This window comes from Sinocyclocheilus grahami, unplaced genomic scaffold (assembly GCF_001515645.1).
Source record: "Sinocyclocheilus grahami isolate Dianchi unplaced genomic scaffold, SAMN03320097.WGS_v1.1 scaffold6.1, whole genome shotgun sequence".
Lineage (NCBI taxonomy): Eukaryota > Metazoa > Chordata > Actinopteri > Cypriniformes > Cyprinidae > Sinocyclocheilus > Sinocyclocheilus grahami.
The window spans coordinates 3,357,837-3,377,765 of record NW_015505185.1 but is presented as its reverse complement, the minus strand read 5'-3'; the positions used below and the strand labels follow the sequence as shown (position 1 = coordinate 3,377,765).

The 19,929-nt window shown below is 35.8% G+C and overlaps 1 protein-coding gene across 1 annotated transcript; it reads left to right on the top strand.

Moving 5' to 3' along the window:
• Nucleotides 1–4,462: 4,462 nt before the first annotated feature.
• On the top strand, nt 4,463–19,384 carry LOC107588374 (nitric oxide synthase, inducible-like). The gene is made up of 29 exons (XM_016276451.1): nt 4,463–4,524; nt 4,688–4,764; nt 4,844–4,891; nt 9,034–9,081; nt 9,163–9,210; nt 9,415–9,516; nt 9,780–9,928; nt 10,166–10,328; nt 10,409–10,500; nt 10,600–10,741; nt 11,029–11,168; nt 11,875–12,049; nt 12,129–12,230; nt 12,930–13,124; nt 13,277–13,359; nt 13,525–13,669; nt 14,577–14,681; nt 14,885–14,934; nt 15,018–15,192; nt 15,287–15,407; nt 15,758–15,836; nt 16,217–16,404; nt 16,486–16,652; nt 17,588–17,798; nt 17,933–18,020; nt 18,111–18,232; nt 18,334–18,482; nt 18,805–18,999; nt 19,164–19,384. Exons 2-29 carry the CDS (start codon nt 4,702–4,704, stop codon nt 19,200–19,202), a joined length of 3,384 nt encoding a protein of 1,127 aa, XP_016131937.1. The 5' UTR covers nt 4,463–4,524; nt 4,688–4,701; the 3' UTR covers nt 19,203–19,384.
• Nucleotides 19,385–19,929: the final 545 nt, after the last annotated feature.

The window sequence follows — 19,929 nt, the reverse complement described above, 5'->3', positions numbered from 1 at the left end:
TTGGATGAACTATCCTTTAATGACAGTCGGCAGCATGTTGAGTAGCTATTGTCCCTTTAAGAGCTGCACTCGTTTCTCTCTCAACTGTTTACTTTCATTTTAGACATAACCAACTGTGTATATATGGAAACCTTGTGTGTTTTTGACAGTATTAGACGTGAAATCAATCAGACGCGAAAGACAACCAATAATAAACCAACGCTTTTTGACAGGCTCTCAGTGTGAGCTCTTCATGAGTAAGCGCTCAGAAAAAGCGCATGCAGATTGCAGAACAGCACGTGAATTAAATGTTTAAGCGGTATTGCTTTAAAACAGATGCAGATAATGTAGTTTTGTGATTGCGCATAAGTGCAGTGTCCCCTGAGAGTAACTCTACCGCTGAGCTAACACTGATGTGAACGCATGTTGCAGAACTGCAGCTGATAGAATGTGCGCTGTAGCACGATACAACCATATTTCTTCAAAAGCAGATCGTGGAGACATTTTAATCGTAATATCGAACACCCCTAACTATCAAGTATAATCAATCTCACACACACAAACAAGCACAACGAAATCACTACACACTATTAAGCGGCTGTGTTATGAACATGCAAAACTGTATCGCACGCGTTCTACAGAGGTAAATTTATTCATCGCACAGACCAGTTTTTTCGTAGCACGTGCGATATATGTTGCACTGTACAGCCCTGCAGTACCTTCCCAAAAAGTAATTTAACCATTTACTAACTGATCAATTTATTAATGTGAAATAGTATGTAGGCAAAGCAGTGGGCACATTTGAATGTTTTTTTCCCCCAATAATAATAATAATTTTGTTCTTGTGACAAAGCAGGTATCGTTTTTATGAACATGATTGTCAGTGTGGTAACACCTGGTGGTGTAAACTGTGTTCATACTATCAACATTTGTTTCATAGATTATATAATAATATAAGATTATATAAGTCACTTTCAAGGAATATGTTTAATCATGAGACATTTCCTAAATCACTGCAGTAATTCTCGGAATATCTTTGAATTTATTGATAACTACTGGAAGCTTTCCTGTAAAAATGAAGGTTTATGGCAGGTCAAATGTGCCATGCTCTTAAAGATATAAATTTTATGTTGTTACTGTATTTTGAAGTAGTTCTATCAAATCAACATCATTGCTTGGCTGATAAACACACAGTAAAGTAGTAAATGCAAGAGGAAAAGCAATGTTGTGTTATGTTGAAACATCTTAAAGGTGCAATAGGTGATTGTCTTCAGAAACATTTTTTGTTATACTGGTTGAAAGTCTCTTCACATCCTGATAGCAATCATTAAGTTAAGTGGTCTAAATGTGTTTATCTGTATTTATATATTCTGTGGAAGGCATAGTACCAAGAAATGTTCGTCCAATCAAAACGCTCGGTCCGAGCGTTTTAATTGGCTTTCCTACCTGCCTGTCAACATATGTATTAACATACTTCTGCGCCCCCTGTTCGCGCAGACAGGATACGTCATCAGCGTGTTCACGCACGCTGTGCAGACAGAGCGAGAATGACAGACAAACTATCAACAACCCGATCTTCCTTCCTGGTATTGTAGTACACTGTAAAAAATAAGTGTAATTTTAACTGTAAAAGTTTGTAAAAACGCTATGGAAAAAAACTGTTAATAGGTTAACAGTCAGTTCCCGTACTATATACAAGGAAAAACTGTAAAATATCTAACCAGATATTTCATATAATTTTACAGTAAAATGCTGTTAATTTTACAGTTTAGAGGGACAACAAATGCACTGTAAAAAATAAGTGTCATTTTAACTAAAATTTTGTAAAAACGCTATGGAAAAAAACTGTTAATAGGTTAACAGTCAGTTCCCGAACTATATACAAGGAAAAACTGTAAAATATCTAACCAGATATTTCATATAATTTTACAGTAAAATGCTGTTAATTTTACAGTTTTTAGAAGTAAAAATAACAAATCAATGTATAATTTACAGTCAAAAACTGTAAACTGGTATTCCTAGAATTCCCTGCATGACACTCCATATTTGAAAGTGTTTTGTTTAAATAATCATGTTTTTTAATAGTTTTTGTTATTAGTTATGTATATTTGGGCTTTATGTTACATCTTCTGTTGTTTAATGAAAGTTGAATGCATTATTTAAGTATCATGTGTGTTACCATGATGGTGTTTTGTGTTTGCGTGAATGACTCTGTGCACCTTCTATATATTAGTATATACTTCTGCTTGTGGTGAAACTGCTTGTGATGAGCTTTGATTCTTCATGTGGCTTTCTCTTTTACCACCTGCATTATTATGGTGGTTGTCAGTATGTTAAAGGTACAAAACAGATTTTAATAGCAGTGTGCATTGTTGAATTTAGTGGTTTACAAATTTTCTTGTTTGTAAATTTCAGTTTTATACTGTACAACTTACAGTTTTTGGCGTAAATGTGTTTACAGTTTTTCTGTATTTTTTACAAAATTATTCTGGCAACCACAGCTGCCAAAATTATTTTGTAAAAACTACAGAATTACAGAGTGTACTTTTAAAGTTTTCTCACTGGTGAATGTCACATAATGTAGCCCAGCAGTTCCCAATTCCAGTCCTCGTTAGTTAACACACCCAATTCAGATAACCAGCTCGTTAGAAGTGAGCTACGTGCATGAACTGTGTTCCGATCGATATGATCCCTACACAGTGTTCATTGCTCCCTACTCCATAAGCAGGGGAAATCCGTTGAAGTTTACTTCACTTCGGAACATTCATTCATAGATTTGCGCTGCGCAGCGTCTTCACGAAACTTACAAGAGAAGTGTGACATAATATACCTCTGTAAATAAATACTATTTAAATTTACGTCACGCACACTTTAATGCCATTTGTATGGAACATATATGCTTGCTTCGAACTGGATGGCGGAATATCCGGTGATGTCCACTTCGCAGGGCACTTACGGTCGAATAGAACAAACGTCGCACGTGATAAGAGATACATATTAAATGAGCAGAGCGAGGACTGGAATTGGGAGCCGCTGATGTAGCCTATTGTAGTAATGTTGTCTCTGGTATTCTGGTCTGTGAGTGTAAATGCATTCAGGGGGCGTGTCTTTGAGGCGATTGCAGGGAGGGTGGGATGTTCGCTTTCAGTGCTATCAGGCTAAAGTTAGCATTTTCCAAGATCTCCTACTGCACCTTTAAGTAATATTTTCTTGAGGGGAATGCGTTTTACTCTTAGCTGTGAAATCCTGTAACGTTGTTGCTATGTGGGACTTTTATTATTTGCTAAACAAATAGATGGAAACTTCATTGCAAAATCGAAAGTAGATCATTTCAAGTTTAAATAGCAATGATGTCAATATGGGTGAATCAACCCCATGTACACTCCATTTTCTGCAATATTGGCCTGTTGTTGCAAATAAATATAGTTGTGCAGAAGTGTGCATAATGAAAGTGATAATAGGATGAAGACTGACAATAGGAATTCATTATAATTGCTTTATGATTATAATATTTCTGCAGTTAACCTGTAAATTGACAGAAATTACAGCTTTATTAAGAAACAGTCAAATTGTCATATGATTTTCTCATGCACAACATGTCTTGAAGTATTATTCATTGTTCCTTGAAAATAAAATACAGATCTCCATCAATCTTCATCAGACTGAAAAGAAAACTCAAAGCTCTCAACAACTCTGACATAACTGCAATTTCTGTAAGATAGTTTAATATCTGACTTATTTTGAAGAAATTTCATAATGAAAGAAAAAGGAAGACTTTATGTTCCTCACGTGGATTTGGGAAATTCATAGAAGTCTTAAGAGCAGTGTGTGGTAATAAAAGAGCTTACCGTTTTTCCCAATTGCTGAATCACATTTCCTAGAAACAATAACATATCTGCAAAAATAAACTATACCACATTAGGCAAACCTCAAACCTGTTTAAAACATGGATCTTAAATCGAAGAGTTTACTATGCATTTATTGCATATTATTGCCTGTTCCTGTAACCCTATTAATATAATCAATAGATATTAGATATATAATGAGAACAAACTTTATACATGGTGCATTTGTGATGTGATGTACAGTAAATACATGAATGGGTGGAATAAAAAAGTAAACTTTTTTGAATAAAATCTGTAAAAATTTGTATTTTGTTCATTCATTCATCCATCCATTCATTGATATATATTTTTTTCAAAGAGTAATAATAATCATAATGTTTGAAATACAGATTTTATTTTATCAGACATGTCCAGATACCTTGTGAGGTGTGTTTATGGTTTCTCTTTCAATTCATCAAACTGAGTTTCACAGACGCTGGAGTCTGAAGATTCCAGTGTGGGTGTAAGATTGTGACATTTGATAGGAACCGTGGTCAGACTGTAATTGGTAACTGCTGTCCCACCCTCCTTGAGTCACAATGCCATGACCAGCACAGCTCTTGACCTGCCCTCACCAACAGGCTGTCTGGGTAGAGTATATAAGCATGTTAATGTGGGAAAGTTGCACTGCTGAAAACTGAGAAAAGGACCTGGCACAAAGGTAAGAAATTCATGTTGTTCATGAAATTCATAATTGCAAATGTGTATATATGTGCATATATTTTTTTATATATAAAATATTATTTCTTTCTATTCTTTATTATGACTTCACAATTCAAAAACTGAAATACTGCAACATTTAATTAAAATGATTTTAAATTCAGTATATCAGGTAAATATGGGGAACCAAGCCACTAAATCCAACAAGAATGTAATACTGCACCAGATTAAGCCGAATACGGTGAGCAAAACTTTAATTAATGTGAAATACAATGCCATAAATGAAATGCAGTATCCTTATGTTCTGTTGGTATGTCCAGCAATGGGAGAACAATAATGTAATACTGAAGCAGATTACGCCGAATACGGTGAGCAAAATTTTAATGAACATAAAAAGCAGTGTCATAAATGAAATGCATTATTCTTACATTCTGTTGGTATATGCCTAGCAATTGGAGAACAATAATGTAATATTGCAGCATATTTGGGCTTATCTTCTGTTCTTCTGTTGTTTAATGAAAGTTGAATGCATTATTTAAGTATCATGTGTGTTACCATGATGGTGTTTTGTGAATGACTCTGTATACTTCTGCTTGTGGTGAAGCTGCTTGTGATGAGCTTTGATTCTTCATGTGGCTTTCTCTTTTACCACCTGCATTATTATGGTGGTTGTCAGTATGTTAAAGGTACAAAACAGATTTTAATAGCAGTGTGCATTGTTGAATTTAGTGGTTTACAAATTTTCTTGTTTGTAAATTTCAGTTTTATACTGTACAACTTACAGTTTTTGGCGTAAATGTGTTTACAGTTTTTCTGTATTTTTTACAAAATTATTCTGGCAACCACAGCTGCCAAAATTATTTTGTAAAAACTACAGAATTACAGAGTGTACTTTTAAAGTTTTCTCACTGGTGAATGTCACATAATGTAGCCCAGCAGTTCCCAATTCCAGTCCTCGTTAGTTAACACACCCAATTCAGATAACCAGCTCGTTAGAAGTGAGCTACGTGCATGAACTGTGTTCCGATCGATATGATCCCTACACAGTGTTCATTGCTCCCTACTCCATAAGCAGGGGAAATCCGTTGAAGTTTACTTCACTTCGGAACATTCATTCATAGATTTGCGCTGCGCAGCGTCTTCACGAAACTTACAAGAGAAGTGTGACATAATATACCTCTGTAAATAAATACTATTTAAATTTACGTCACGCACACTTTAATGCCATTTGTATGGAACATATATGCTTGCTTCGAACTGGATGGCGGAATATCCGGTGATGTCCACTTCGCAGGGCACTTACGGTCGAATAGAACAAACGTCGCACGTGATAAGAGATACATATTAAATGAGCAGAGCGAGGACTGGAATTGGGAGCCGCTGATGTAGCCTATTGTAGTAATGTTGTCTCTGGTATTCTGGTCTGTGAGTGTAAATGCATTCAGGGGGCGTGTCTTTGAGGCGATTGCAGGGAGGGTGGGATGTTCGCTTTCAGTGCTATCAGGCTAAAGTTAGCATTTTCCAAGATCTCCTACTGCACCTTTAAGTAATATTTTCTTGAGGGGAATGCGTTTTACTCTTAGCTGTGAAATCCTGTAACGTTGTTGCTATGTGGGACTTTTATTATTTGCTAAACAAATAGATGGAAACTTCATTGCAAAATTTTACAGTTTTTAGAAGTAAAAATAACAAATCAATGTATAATTTACAGTCAAAAACTGTAAACTGGTATTCCTAGAATTCCCTGCATGACACTCCATATTTGAAAGTGTTTTGTTTAAATAATCATGTTTTTTAATAGTTTTTGTTATTAGTTATGTATATTTGGGCTTTATGTTACATCTTCTGTTGTTTAATGAAAGTTGAATGCATTATTTAAGTATCATGTGTGTTACCATGATGGTGTTTTGTGTTTGCGTGAATGACTCTGTGCACCTTCTATATATTAGTATATACTTCTGCTTGTGGTGAAGCTGCTTGTGATGAGCTTTGATTCTTCATGTGGCTTTCTCTTTTACCACCTGCATTATTATGGTGGTTGTCAGTATGTTAAAGGTACAAAACAGATTTTAATAGCAGTGTGCATTGTTGAATTTAGTGGTTTACAAATTTTCTTGTTTGTAAATTTCAGTTTTATACTGTACAACTTACAGTTTTTGGCGTAAATGTGTTTACAGTTTTTCTGTATTTTTTACAAAATTATTCTGGCAACCACAGCTGCCAAAATTATTTTGTAAAAACTACAGAATTACAGAGTGTACTTTTAAAGTTTTCTCACTGGTGAATGTCACATAATGTAGCCCAGCAGTTCCCAATTCCAGTCCTCGTTAGTTAACACACCCAATTCAGATAACCAGCTCGTTAGAAGTGAGCTACGTGCATGAACTGTGTTCCGATCGATATGATCCCTACACAGTGTTCATTGCTCCCTACTCCATAAGCAGGGGAAATCCGTTGAAGTTTACTTCACTTCGGAACATTCATTCATAGATTTGCGCTGCGCAGCGTCTTCACGAAACTTACAAGAGAAGTGTGACATAATATACCTCTGTAAATAAATACTATTTAAATTTACGTCACGCACACTTTAATGCCATTTGTATGGAACATATATGCTTGCTTCGAACTGGATGGCGGAATATCCGGTGATGTCCACTTCGCAGGGCACTTACGGTCGAATAGAACAAACGTCGCACGTGATAAGAGATACATATTAAATGAGCAGAGCGAGGACTGGAATTGGGAGCCGCTGATGTAGCCTATTGTAGTAATGTTGTCTCTGGTATTCTGGTCTGTGAGTGTAAATGCATTCAGGGGGCGTGTCTTTGAGGCGATTGCAGGGAGGGTGGGATGTTCGCTTTCAGTGCTATCAGGCTAAAGTTAGCATTTTCCAAGATCTCCTACTGCACCTTTAAGTAATATTTTCTTGAGGGGAATGCGTTTTACTCTTAGCTGTGAAATCCTGTAACGTTGTTGCTATGTGGGACTTTTATTATTTGCTAAACAAATAGATGGAAACTTCATTGCAAAATCGAAAGTAGATCATTTCAAGTTTAAATAGCAATGATGTCAATATGGGTGAATCAACCCCATGTACACTCCATTTTCTGCAATATTGGCCTGTTGTTGCAAATAAATATAGTTGTGCAGAAGTGTGCATAATGAAAGTGATAATAGGATGAAGACTGACAATAGGAATTCATTATAATTGCTTTATGATTATAATATTTCTGCAGTTAACCTGTAAATTGACAGAAATTACAGCTTTATTAAGAAACAGTCAAATTGTCATATGATTTTCTCATGCACAACATGTCTTGAAGTATTATTCATTGTTCCTTGAAAATAAAATACAGATCTCCATCAATCTTCATCAGACTGAAAAGAAAACTCAAAGCTCTCAACAACTCTGACATAACTGCAATTTCTGTAAGATAGTTTAATATCTGACTTATTTTGAAGAAATTTCATAATGAAAGAAAAAGGAAGACTTTATGTTCCTCACGTGGATTTGGGAAATTCATAGAAGTCTTAAGAGCAGTGTGTGGTAATAAAAGAGCTTACCGTTTTTCCCAATTGCTGAATCACATTTCCTAGAAACAATAACATATCTGCAAAAATAAACTATACCACATTAGGCAAACCTCAAACCTGTTTAAAACATGGATCTTAAATCGAAGAGTTTACTATGCATTTATTGCATATTATTGCCTGTTCCTGTAACCCTATTAATATAATCAATAGATATTAGATATATAATGAGAACAAACTTTATACATGGTGCATTTGTGATGTGATGTACAGTAAATACATGAATGGGTGGAATAAAAAAGTAAACTTTTTTGAATAAAATCTGTAAAAATTTGTATTTTGTTCATTCATTCATCCATCCATTCATTGATATATATTTTTTTCAAAGAGTAATAATAATCATAATGTTTGAAATACAGATTTTATTTTATCAGACATGTCCAGATACCTTGTGAGGTGTGTTTATGGTTTCTCTTTCAATTCATCAAACTGAGTTTCACAGACGCTGGAGTCTGAAGATTCCAGTGTGGGTGTAAGATTGTGACATTTGATAGGAACCGTGGTCAGACTATAATTGGACTAATGTCCCACCCTCCTTGAGGCACAATGCCACGACCAGCACAACTCTTGACCTGCCCTCATCAGCAGGCTCTCTGGGTCGAGTATATAAGCATGTTAAAGTGGGAAAGCGGCACACAAAATTGCAAACTGAGAAAATATCCTGGAACGAAGGTAAGAAATTCAGAAAGCTAAGGAAAGAATTGCAAATGTGTGTGTGTGTGTGTATATATGCAATTTAACTAAAATTATTTTTTAAATTCAATATTTCAGGTAAAAATGGGTAACCAGGCCACTAAGGTCAACAAGAATGTAATACTGCACCAGACAAAACCGAATACGGTGAGCAAAACTTTAATTAACATGAAATTCAATGCCATACATGAAATGCAATATACTTATGTTCTGTTGGTATGTCTAGCAATGGGAGATTAATAATGTAATATTGCAGCAGATTAAGCCAAATACGGTAAGCAAAATTTTAATATACATAAAATGTAATGCCATAAATGAAATACTATATCCTTATGTTCTGTTGGTATATGTCTAGCAATGGGAGAACAAGAATGTAATACTGCAGCAGATTAAGCCGAATACGGCAAACAAAACTTTAATTTAAATAAAATGTGATGTCATTAATGAAATGCATTATTATTACGTTCTATTGGTATTTGCCTAGCAATGGGAGAACAAGAATGTAATACCAAAGCAGATTACGCCAAATACGGTGAGCAAAACTTTAACATAAAATGCAGTGTCATAATGGAAATGCAGTATCTTAACATTCTGATGGTATGCCTAGCAATGGGAGAACAAGGTCAATCAATGCCCATTTTCCAAGCAAGTGAAGAATTACCAGGATGGCTCATGCCATCAGGACACATTACATCACAGAGCAGTTGAGGTGAGTTATTTCTACATTAAAGAGTCATCTTTTTTTTTTAACGAACAAATGCAAATGAGACAAATTTGAACACACTTAGCTAACCACGTGGAATTTAAATTAAAAACTAAATTTTTATTTTTATGTATGTGTGTAAAGTTTCAGAATTATTCAAGTTTTCATAGAGCTGATTGTGTCATTTTATACAAGTTTTTTTTTTTGGCAGTTGCACAGAGATGAGTAATAAAATAATGAGTAATATTGAATTTTCCCTTTTATTTCAGAGCCAGATTTGTACGTCTAAAATCTGTGAAGGCTCTATTATGACTCCAAAGGCTATGACGCGCTGTCCCTCCTCCACCCTGCCAAGCTCCGATGACATCCTCATGCAAGCTATTGACTTCATCAATCAGTACTACAAGTCAATTAAAAAGTAGGAAGCTCCTACTAGGGTCATATAGCCACCACAGAAATTGAGAGGGACATGTTTCCTCAAAATAGTCAGATTACTGGTTGGTTATTATGGGGTTTCAGTGGTTGATTCTAAGAAAGAGCTTATAATCTTGTTCTTTACTCTATTTTAATGGCATGATAAAGCAGACCCTGAATTGGCTTAATTCTGAAGAGTGAAAAGGGTAGGCTATTTGACTGACTTATGTCTGTTATCCAGCTCAAAAGTCGAGGAGCATCTGTCTCGTTTGGAGGAAGTCGCGAAGGAAATAGAGGCCACTGGCTCATATCAGCTCACCACAAAAGAATTGGAATTTGGGGCTAAGCAAGCATGGAGAAATGCACCCAGATGCATTGGCAGAATTCAGTGGGCTAATTTGCAGGTAGTTTCTCTAGTTTGGACTAAAACATATATTAAGTGTGCAGTCATATAGTTATATTTAGGTCTTGTTTTCCTGTGCAGCTGTTTGATGCACGTAAATGCAGAACTGTTGAGGATATGTTTCAGATGTTGTGCGATCATATTCAGTTTGCTACCAATGGAGGCAACCTGAGGTAAACCAAGAATGTGTTATTCCAGCTTTTTAATAATCCATCTTGATTGTCTTTGCAAGTGGAACAAGATATCACAATAAACTTTCTTTATATTGACAGGTCTGCCATCACTGTGTTTCCTCAAAGAACTGATGGCCAACATAATCTCCGTGTATGGAATAGTCAGCTCATACGATATGCTGGCTATAAGATGACAGATGGTACAATAATAGGAGATCCTGCCAGTGTTGACTTCACAGAGGTAGATACTAGTTTCTGTTTTTTTATAAATAGATATTTTCAGATTTTTTAAATATTTTTTTGTAGATATTTTTCATAATGGGTTTTATTTATATCATTGGTAATTAGATATATTATTTATATAATTATTTTAAATTAGTTTTTTTTATATTTGGTCAGTTTTTTGGTAGTTCATGTATATATATATATATATATATATATATATATATATATATATATATATATATATGCCTTTCTCCATTTGACATCACTCTTATGTCTTGACATAATCTTGTGATTTTCACACAGATTTGCATCCAGCTTGGATGGACACCAAACTATGGTCAGTTTGATGTGCTTCCACTGGTGTTACAAGCTAACAGAGAGGACCCTCAGTTTTTTGAAATTCCCCAACATTTAATTTTGGAAGTTCCAATGGAGCACCCACAGTAAGTGGCAATGGTTTTGCACTCCATCTGAATAAAAAACATGCTTGTAGTAGATTAAAAATCGCTAGTTGATTGATAACTCTATAAACTACTGCATTACATCACAATGCAGCAATGAATTTAATGCAAAGACACAAAGTCAGATATTCAGTCTTGTAACATATGTTTCAAGTGCGATGTTGTTTACACAGACCACCAGAGCTCTTGACTGAGGTGCTCAGATTTCTGAAATGAGATTTCTGAATTCCACTTGATTCCGCAGTAAATCTGTTTGCTTCTTGAAGAGAAAATTATTCAAGGCTTTGTATTAAAAGGACCTTTAAAATCAAATGCTCCTAGACACTTAATGATCAGGCTAGAGTGGCAAAACCATTCAAACCTAAGACAGCCTGTTTCTATGCCACATTCTTTCAGCCAGACATGTGGCCCAAAGTTATGTTCTCAAACCAGTCTCATTCTAACACTTCACTTTAGAAAGCTACCTAATTAGTTTAGTTAAGTACTATGTGAATTTGACTGAAGTGCTAGTTGATGGAGCCATATTGGTGCAACCATGCAGACCTAGAAATGTTATGGATTTGTATCAGCAAAATAGATTATTTAAATCTAGTATTGCATTCAATTACATGATCAAGGGTCTGTTGCGAAATATATGCCAATGCCTTTTCATAGCAGTAAAGTTGGATGATTTCATGCACTTCTTCAGGTACAAGTGGTTTAAGGATTTGAATCTCCGATGGTATGCATTGCCTGCGGTGTCCAACATGTTGCTGGAGATTGGTGGTCTTGAATTCCCAGCGTGTCCTTTTAACGGTTGGTACTTGGGCACTGAGATTGGAGTGAGGGACTTCTGTGATACCCAACGCTACAATGTTCTTGAGGTGCTACAATATTTTTAATGTTACAGTAAAGAAGAAGAAGTTTAGAGGTTTTTTGGTACTGATTTTGTCTGTCTTACAGCGGGTTGGCCGTCATATGTGTTTGGAGACACAAAAACTGTCCTCACTATGGAAGGATCAGGCTCTGGTCGCCATCAATGTCGCAGTGATGCACAGCTTTCAGGTAAAGTGGGTTTACATAGAAATAAGTGTAACCACTTTGGTGAGAAAAAGAGGATTTTGTATTGGTATATTCAGTAAAACCAGGTGTATGAATTCGTACAATGAGATTCGTACAGAAACATAGATTTTTAGAGAAATCTTAAGCAGAAAGTCTACTCTGAAGCCTAATCAGAAGGGCCTAAGCAGATCTTACAAAATAACATACAAATGAGATCATATGAATTCATATGAATTAGGAAAATTCGCCAACAAGTTGCCATGAGTTTTTTTTTTTTTAATTGGCTTTAATTGGCTACATGCAGACCGTAAATTTATTAAAATAAAAAATGACTAACTTTTTAAATTTCATAGATTCATTATTAGGGCACAATATGAGCAAGGAACTAATTATTAAACAATATAATTTTTTTTAGTCAAATTCATAAAAACAATTTAAAACTGCATAACATTCTAAAACCACAAAACTAAACTAATGCAATGAATGGTTTTGTATTGAATTAATAGTCTAAAAACATTTTCAAAAAGCTTTTTCTTGCAAAAAGCTTTTTGCTTTTTCTTGCAAACTTATTCAAAATGTAAAAAAATAAAATAAAAAGATATTCTGTACTGGAAAGAACATATATGGGTAAAGATTAAATTTGACCTTTTGGTAAATATTTATTTCCAGTTTTTATGACCTTTTTGTCTTACTGGCATACAGAAAAATAAGGTCACCATTATTGACCACCATTCTGCATCAGAGTCCTTCATGCAGCACATGGAGATGGAGGTGCGTCTGCGCGGAGGCTGTCCAGCCGATTGGGTCTGGCTGGTGCCGCCAATATCTGGATCTCTAACCCCTGTGTTTCACCAGGAAATGCTGAACTACATCCTGTCACCCTTTTTCTACTACCAGGTAAGTATCTGTTCCGCATTCATCAGAAAAGGTGCATTGCTGGAATATTATTGCCAGATTAGTGGAATGTAGCTGTGTGAAATATGATGATGTTCAAACAAACGTTTTGGGATGTTCTTGCCGTAACGTGTCTGGCCTGTTTCCGTTTAAAGCCTGATCCATGGATGACACACAAGTGGAAAGACAAGAAGAGAAAAGAGAGGAGGCATACAATCAGCTTCAAAGGATTGATCAGGTACCGCAATATCATGTTCACACTTCCTCAACCAGAACAACACAGTGCTGTTCTTTCAGAAGAGATCTGTCTGCAACAATGTAATGAATGCTTGAAAGGTTAGCTGTGAACATTTGGTGAGTAGCCAGTATGGCTAAAAATCTTGTTTTCTTTTCTCTCTTCTAGAGTAGTGCTCTTCTCTCAGACACTCATTAAATCAGCCCTGGCCAAGAGGGTGCGTTGCACTGTTCTCTACGCCACAGAAACGGGGAAATCACAGACTTTTGCTAAGAAACTAAACACCATGATGAATTGTGCCTTCAGCTCCCGGGTAAGAGGACCATCACCCCTGATTCATATGTAATTTATCGCTCTCCTAAGACTCAATTTAAGCATTATTACCAACACTTGGCAGGAAGTGGGCGTATGTGACACATTCATAATAATATCACCCTCTATTAAAAGTAAAACCAGGAAATTGGTTCCCTGAGGAGCTAAGTCTACCTGATCTGAACCTTAACATTACATTTGCAGTTTATTTGGGTAAATGATGTGTTGGGTTGATAAGTGTAAATTGTATATAAATTGTTTATATCCAATTTATGATCTGAATAATATAATATAATATAATATAAATTATATATACAAAACCAGTCGTAAGTCACATTGGTATATTAGTATGTAGCAATAGCCAACAATAAATTGTATGGTTCAAAGTTATTGATTTTTCTTTTATGCCAAAAATCATTAGGATATTAAGTAAAGATCATGTTCCATGAAGATATTTTGTAAATTTCCTACCGTAAATATATCAAAACTTTAAATAGTAATATGCATTGCTAAGGACTTCATTTGGACAACTTTAAAGGCGATTTTCTCAATATTTAGATTTTTTTTGCACCCTCAGATTCTAGATTTTCTAATAGTTGTATCTCGGCCAAATAGTGTCCTATCCTAACAAACCATACATCAATGGAAAGCTTATTTATTATGCTGTATTTTATTAGCTTATTTTATGATGTATAATGATGTTTATATGGTCCAGGGTCTCTCTCTCACACACACACACACACACACACACAGACACAGACAGACAGACAGACAGACAGACAGAATAAGCTAAACTGTTAAAAAATACACTAATCTGATAAAACTAATAAAAACACTCCGAGCTTGATCTTTGTCTTTTCAGCAAACACATACATTTGTGATAGATAAATAATTTATCATTTACACAGGTCGTTTGCATGGAGGACTACAACTTCAGTGAACTCGAGAAGGAAAGCCTCTTAATTGTTGTCACCAGCACCTTTGGCAATGGAGACTGTCCAGGAAATGGAGAGGTGTGGACATATTTATGCTCAGTGACCTTATAGTAATGCTAGTAATGAATGACTATTATCACCAAACATAATTAGTGCAGAATTTACAATGTGTCAAAATGAAAAGGTCTTTAGGAAGAAATCATTTGCTTTTGCAGTGATTATGTGTACAAGAACCACAATGTGATTCTTGTTTGCTGACATGGTTTTTCTTCTCCTCTCAGAGTTTCAAGAAGCATCTTCTCAGCCTGAAAAACCTCAGAAACAAAGTGAGGTTAGTATTTCAAATCCCTTACATTTATTTGCTCTCTACTCCTGGATAGAGTATGTTGTTTAAATCGTTTCCTCCCCATTCAGGTACTGTGTGTTTGGTCTTGGCTCTCGAATGTACCCACACTTCTGTGCGTTCGCCCATGCAGTGGATGCTAGGTTTGCAGCGCTGGGAGCCATCTGTGTGTCCACCACAGGAGAGGGAGATGAGCTGAACGGACAGGAGGAAGCTTTCTCAGCCTGGGCTTGCATTGCCTTTAAGGTCTCAGTAATAAAATAAACATTGAGCATTCATTGTTTTCAGTGCTTTAAATTGGTGAACGGTAAAATAATGAGATTGTTTTCTGTATGTATAGGATGCATGCAAGGAGTTTAATATTCAAGGTCAGCTTCCAGGAAAAGAAGGTCTGGCAGATTCCTGGGATCCACAGAGGCACAGAGTTCAGAATGACAGCTGTACACTTGACCGAATCACAGGTACATTTAGACCCATGTCCTTATAAAAACACATCATTTAGGGAAAAATGATGGTCAAAACTTGATGAAACCTGTAGAAGTGGTCGAAAAGGGAAGCAAAAATGCTATATTGATCATTTTTGTGCTTTTTAAAAACATTTTACTCAGCAAACTATAATACAGTTCAATATTAATTGCATAGGGATATGGAACTGCTTAATGACATTTTGAAATTTTACATCGAAATATGTAGTTTAGCAATGATTATAATGTGTTTCACAATCAGAAATGAGAATTCAAGAATCATGCCATTAACAGATTAATTTGCAATATTTCTGCAGTGATTATTATTATCTGGCTTGGTTTTACAGCTCTGTCAGCTCTCCATTCTAAAGCGGTGGTTCCCATGAAACTGAAGAGAAGGCAGAATCTACAGAGCCCAAAGTCAAGGTTTACTCTCAAACCAACTCGTATTCATGCATCTATATTTTTTTATTCATAAAAATAGTAATAATAATAGTAATGTCTTGAAATTCTTCAGAAACAGGTGCCTTGTTATGCTGTGTGTTTTGCCTTATTTTCTCAGAATTTATTTAATATTTCTAAAGCGGTGGTTCCCATGAAACTGAAGAGAAGGCAGAATCTACAGAGCCCAAAGTCAAGGTTTACTCTCAAACCAACTCGTATTCATGCATCTATATTTTTTATTCATAAAAATAGTAATAATAATAGTAATGTCTTGAAATTCTTCAGAAACAGGTGCCTTGTTATGCTGTGTGTTTTGCCTTATTTTCTCAGAATTTATTTAATATTTTTTTACGTGTTCTCAGTCGTGCTACAATATTGGTGGAGTTAGAGATGGATGGGAGCACAGATACCTTAAACTTTGTCCCTGGAGACCATGTAGGGATTTTCCCAGGGAACTCACCTGAATTAGTAGCTGGCGTCCTGAAGCATCTGCCCAATGCCCCTCCTATCAATCAGAGCCTACGCTTGGAATTCCTCAGTGCCTACCCTGGTACTGAACCATCTTACCTAATTACATAATGGAAGTCTGACACATAATAACATAATGATACCTAATATTATTGTCCTGCAGATGGTGAAAGGTGGCAGAGAGATGAACGCATACCACCATGTCCTCTTGCCCAAGCTCTTACCTACTATCTGGATGTCACCACCCCACCCTCACAAAGCCTCCTCCGCAAACTCTCAAAGATGGCAAAGCAGGAAGATCACAGACAGCGCCTGCTTGCATTAGCAACAGTAAGTCACTGTTTTTGACAATCACAAATGTTCCAAAACTATTGATGAGACTAGAAAACTATTTTTGTTCTTTAATGATTTTCTTAACTTTGAAAGTTTTTTCTTTTTTTAGGTAATTTTAATAATAAATACTTTTTTAAAATCTTCTAAAAGGTGTGTTTACACAGACTTTTTAATAACTTTTCACAGAACCAACTCATTACAGTCATTTGTTCAGGAATCTGACTACACTGGTCACTGTGTGTGTTTAATTCGCTAAAAATAACCAACTCAGTCGAATCATTATTCTGGAAATTGGACTAGACTGGCTGCACTGTTGTGAGCTCACTAAAAAGAACTGCTTTATTACATTCTATCAGCCGGAAATCAGACTACACTGCTCGCTGTATGTGTTTGATTCACTTTAAAGACCCAGCTCATAAGGGTAATTTTTTTTAGGATCGGCCTATACTGGTACGTTTTTGATTCACTGGTTACACTTTGTGTTTGATTCACTAAAAAAACAGACTCATTTTGGGAATAGGTCCACACTGGTTGTGCTGCTTGTTTTTGAGTTGCATTTGTTTTATTAGCATTTTAAAAACGGTATCCTGAATACATGTGTGAGAACCAGTAACAGAACCGAACGTCATTTGGTTCCAGTATTTGTTTTAATGGAACCAATTTGATTTTGCAATTTTGCAAGGCAACACTATATAATGCATTTGTGTATCATTGAAAAATCCAAAGCAGTGAGTGTGCTAAAACAAAGTCCATTCTTTCATAAAATGTCCCATTATATTGAAAGTGACAATTTACATAATGGTTTATGAACGCTTTTGAAGAAATTCATTCTGCTTATTTTTCATAAAAAAGGTCCATTGTGTGGAATTATCATGGGTTGTTTTCACTTTGTGTATTGGTTAAATACATACCAAGTCATCCCTCCACTACAGGATTTCCAAGTCTACACAACATGGAAGGAATTCCACAAACCTACTTTCCTTGAGGTGCTAGAGGAGTTTTCCTCTCTGGAACTTTCTGCTGCCTTTCTCCTCAGCCAGCTGCCTTTACTGAAGCCACGCCTCTACTCCATCAGCTCCTCCCCAGACCTCCACCCTCAAGAGCTCCACCTCACTGTGGCCGTGGTCAGCTATTACACACAGGGTACAAGAAACCTGTGTTTGCCAGCGATCATTTATTAGTTGATACCTGAACAGATGAACTCTCTACTAGACATAAAACTTCTTGAATCACTGAAGAAATTAATCTGTTGTTATCATATGTTCTGCTCTCTTTAGAGGGAAAAGGTCCACTGCATTTTGGTCTCTGTAGTACCTGGCTCAATACCATCAAAGAAGGAGACATGGTGCCATGTTTCGTTCATAGGTACCCTTCATATTACACTCCTAAGATGTACAAGATCCTTTTTTTCTCTTCATAACTCACTAACTTGTTCCATTTATGCAACCATTCCAGCTCTGATGGATTCCATCTTCCATCCAACCCTAGTGCTCCCTGTATTCTTGTGGGAGTTGGGAGCGGTATTGCTCCCTTCCGTAGCTTTTGGCAACAACAATTCCATGACATGAAAAAAACAGGTATTGAATTTTATCCCTTATCACATTCAAGTGGTTTCAAACAGTCCATTGAATTAGCTCGCCTCAAGTTTCTGAACCTCAAGTTGTGTTATTTCTTTAAGGTCTGAAAGGGAATCCAATGACACTCGTGTTCGGGTGTCGAGGTTCAGATACTGATCATCTTTTCAAAGAGGAGACTCTGGACATGAGAGATAATAGCACCCTAAGCAGTATCATAACAGCTTACTCTAGGCAAACTGGACAACCCAAAGTAGGCACACTTGACACTGTAACTGCAGTAATATCTAGAAATCTCTAATATCTGTAAATCTCCAGTAATATCGATAGTGTATCATAATATATAAATATAATATTTATAATTATTATTATTATTGCTGTAGCTGTTATATTTTATTATATATATTTTATTTTTATTATATAAAACTATATAAATTAATAATTATTTGTTCATAATAAAAAACATAAATCATTACTTATAGTTAGAACTAAAAAACGATTCTAAACGGCAGTTAACACTCTTTGGGGGTTGTTGCTTACTCTTTTTTTATTTTTTTACTCCACTCTTGGTCCAGGTTTATGTCCAAGATATCTTGCGAGAACAACTGAATGACAAGGTCTTCGAGGTTCTGCACCATAATCCAGGGCATCTGTATATCTGTGGAGGTATGAACATGGCCCATGATGTGGCTGCCACTATCAAGGAAATCTTAGTCAGCCAGCTGGGCATCACTCTTACTCAGGCTGAGGAATATCTGTCAAGGCTCAAGGTGAACCTTCAAATTGTTGACATATTTTATAGCGGCTTCAGATAATCATGTCTTACAGCATTTATGCTCCTGCAAAGGCTCAGTTGTCGTGAATGGTGAACTGTTTACAGTCTGTAATGATATATAGTCAATAATTTTACACGATTATGCTTTTTTGTTCACAGAATGAAAAGCGGTACCATGAAGACATCTTTGGATCCTAGTGCTTGAGATCACCTGGACCACCTCAAGCCTCAACATCCAAACACACCAAATTTGAATTTTTTTAACTTTTAATCTTTTGATTTTCATACAGCTTCCAAAATAATGCCAAAACATCTCTCAACTTAAAAAAAATCAAAAAACGCTACACAAATACACAACAGCAGTGTATTAAATTTCCATACACCACCCTGATCGCCAGTAGCTTTTGGAATGTACAACTCAAATTATGGAGAAATATTAGTTCCTGCTTGTAAATAAACTGTATTATTTACTGTATTATTCCTATCTGTTTGTTTAAAATGAATGCCTTTTTGTTTGTTTTTGGGAAGACTGACCTGCACTTCTTTAGAGTAGTGTCCCTTACTCTAACTAAGGGACCATTCTTTTGGAGCAATCTAGTGTTTCCACGTTCAACAGAACAACAGGGATCACCTCTATCTGAGGGCTTCAAAAGTCTGACCTTTTATACAAAGAGTGTACTTGTACATGTCACAGATATGCTTATTTAATACGTGACCTATAAATTGTGCAATACTGCTTTTACTTTATTGTTTATTTCTTACTATTGCCTCGTCATGCCAAAGCCAAACTATACTTTCAGTGTTTATTGTCAATACTTTCTTTCATAAGTGTTACATATAAGTGTTGTATACATCTTTAATGGGATGCTCATGTTAAATACTACATTTTTGTAATAAACAGACTTCAGTTATATACTATCAAAAC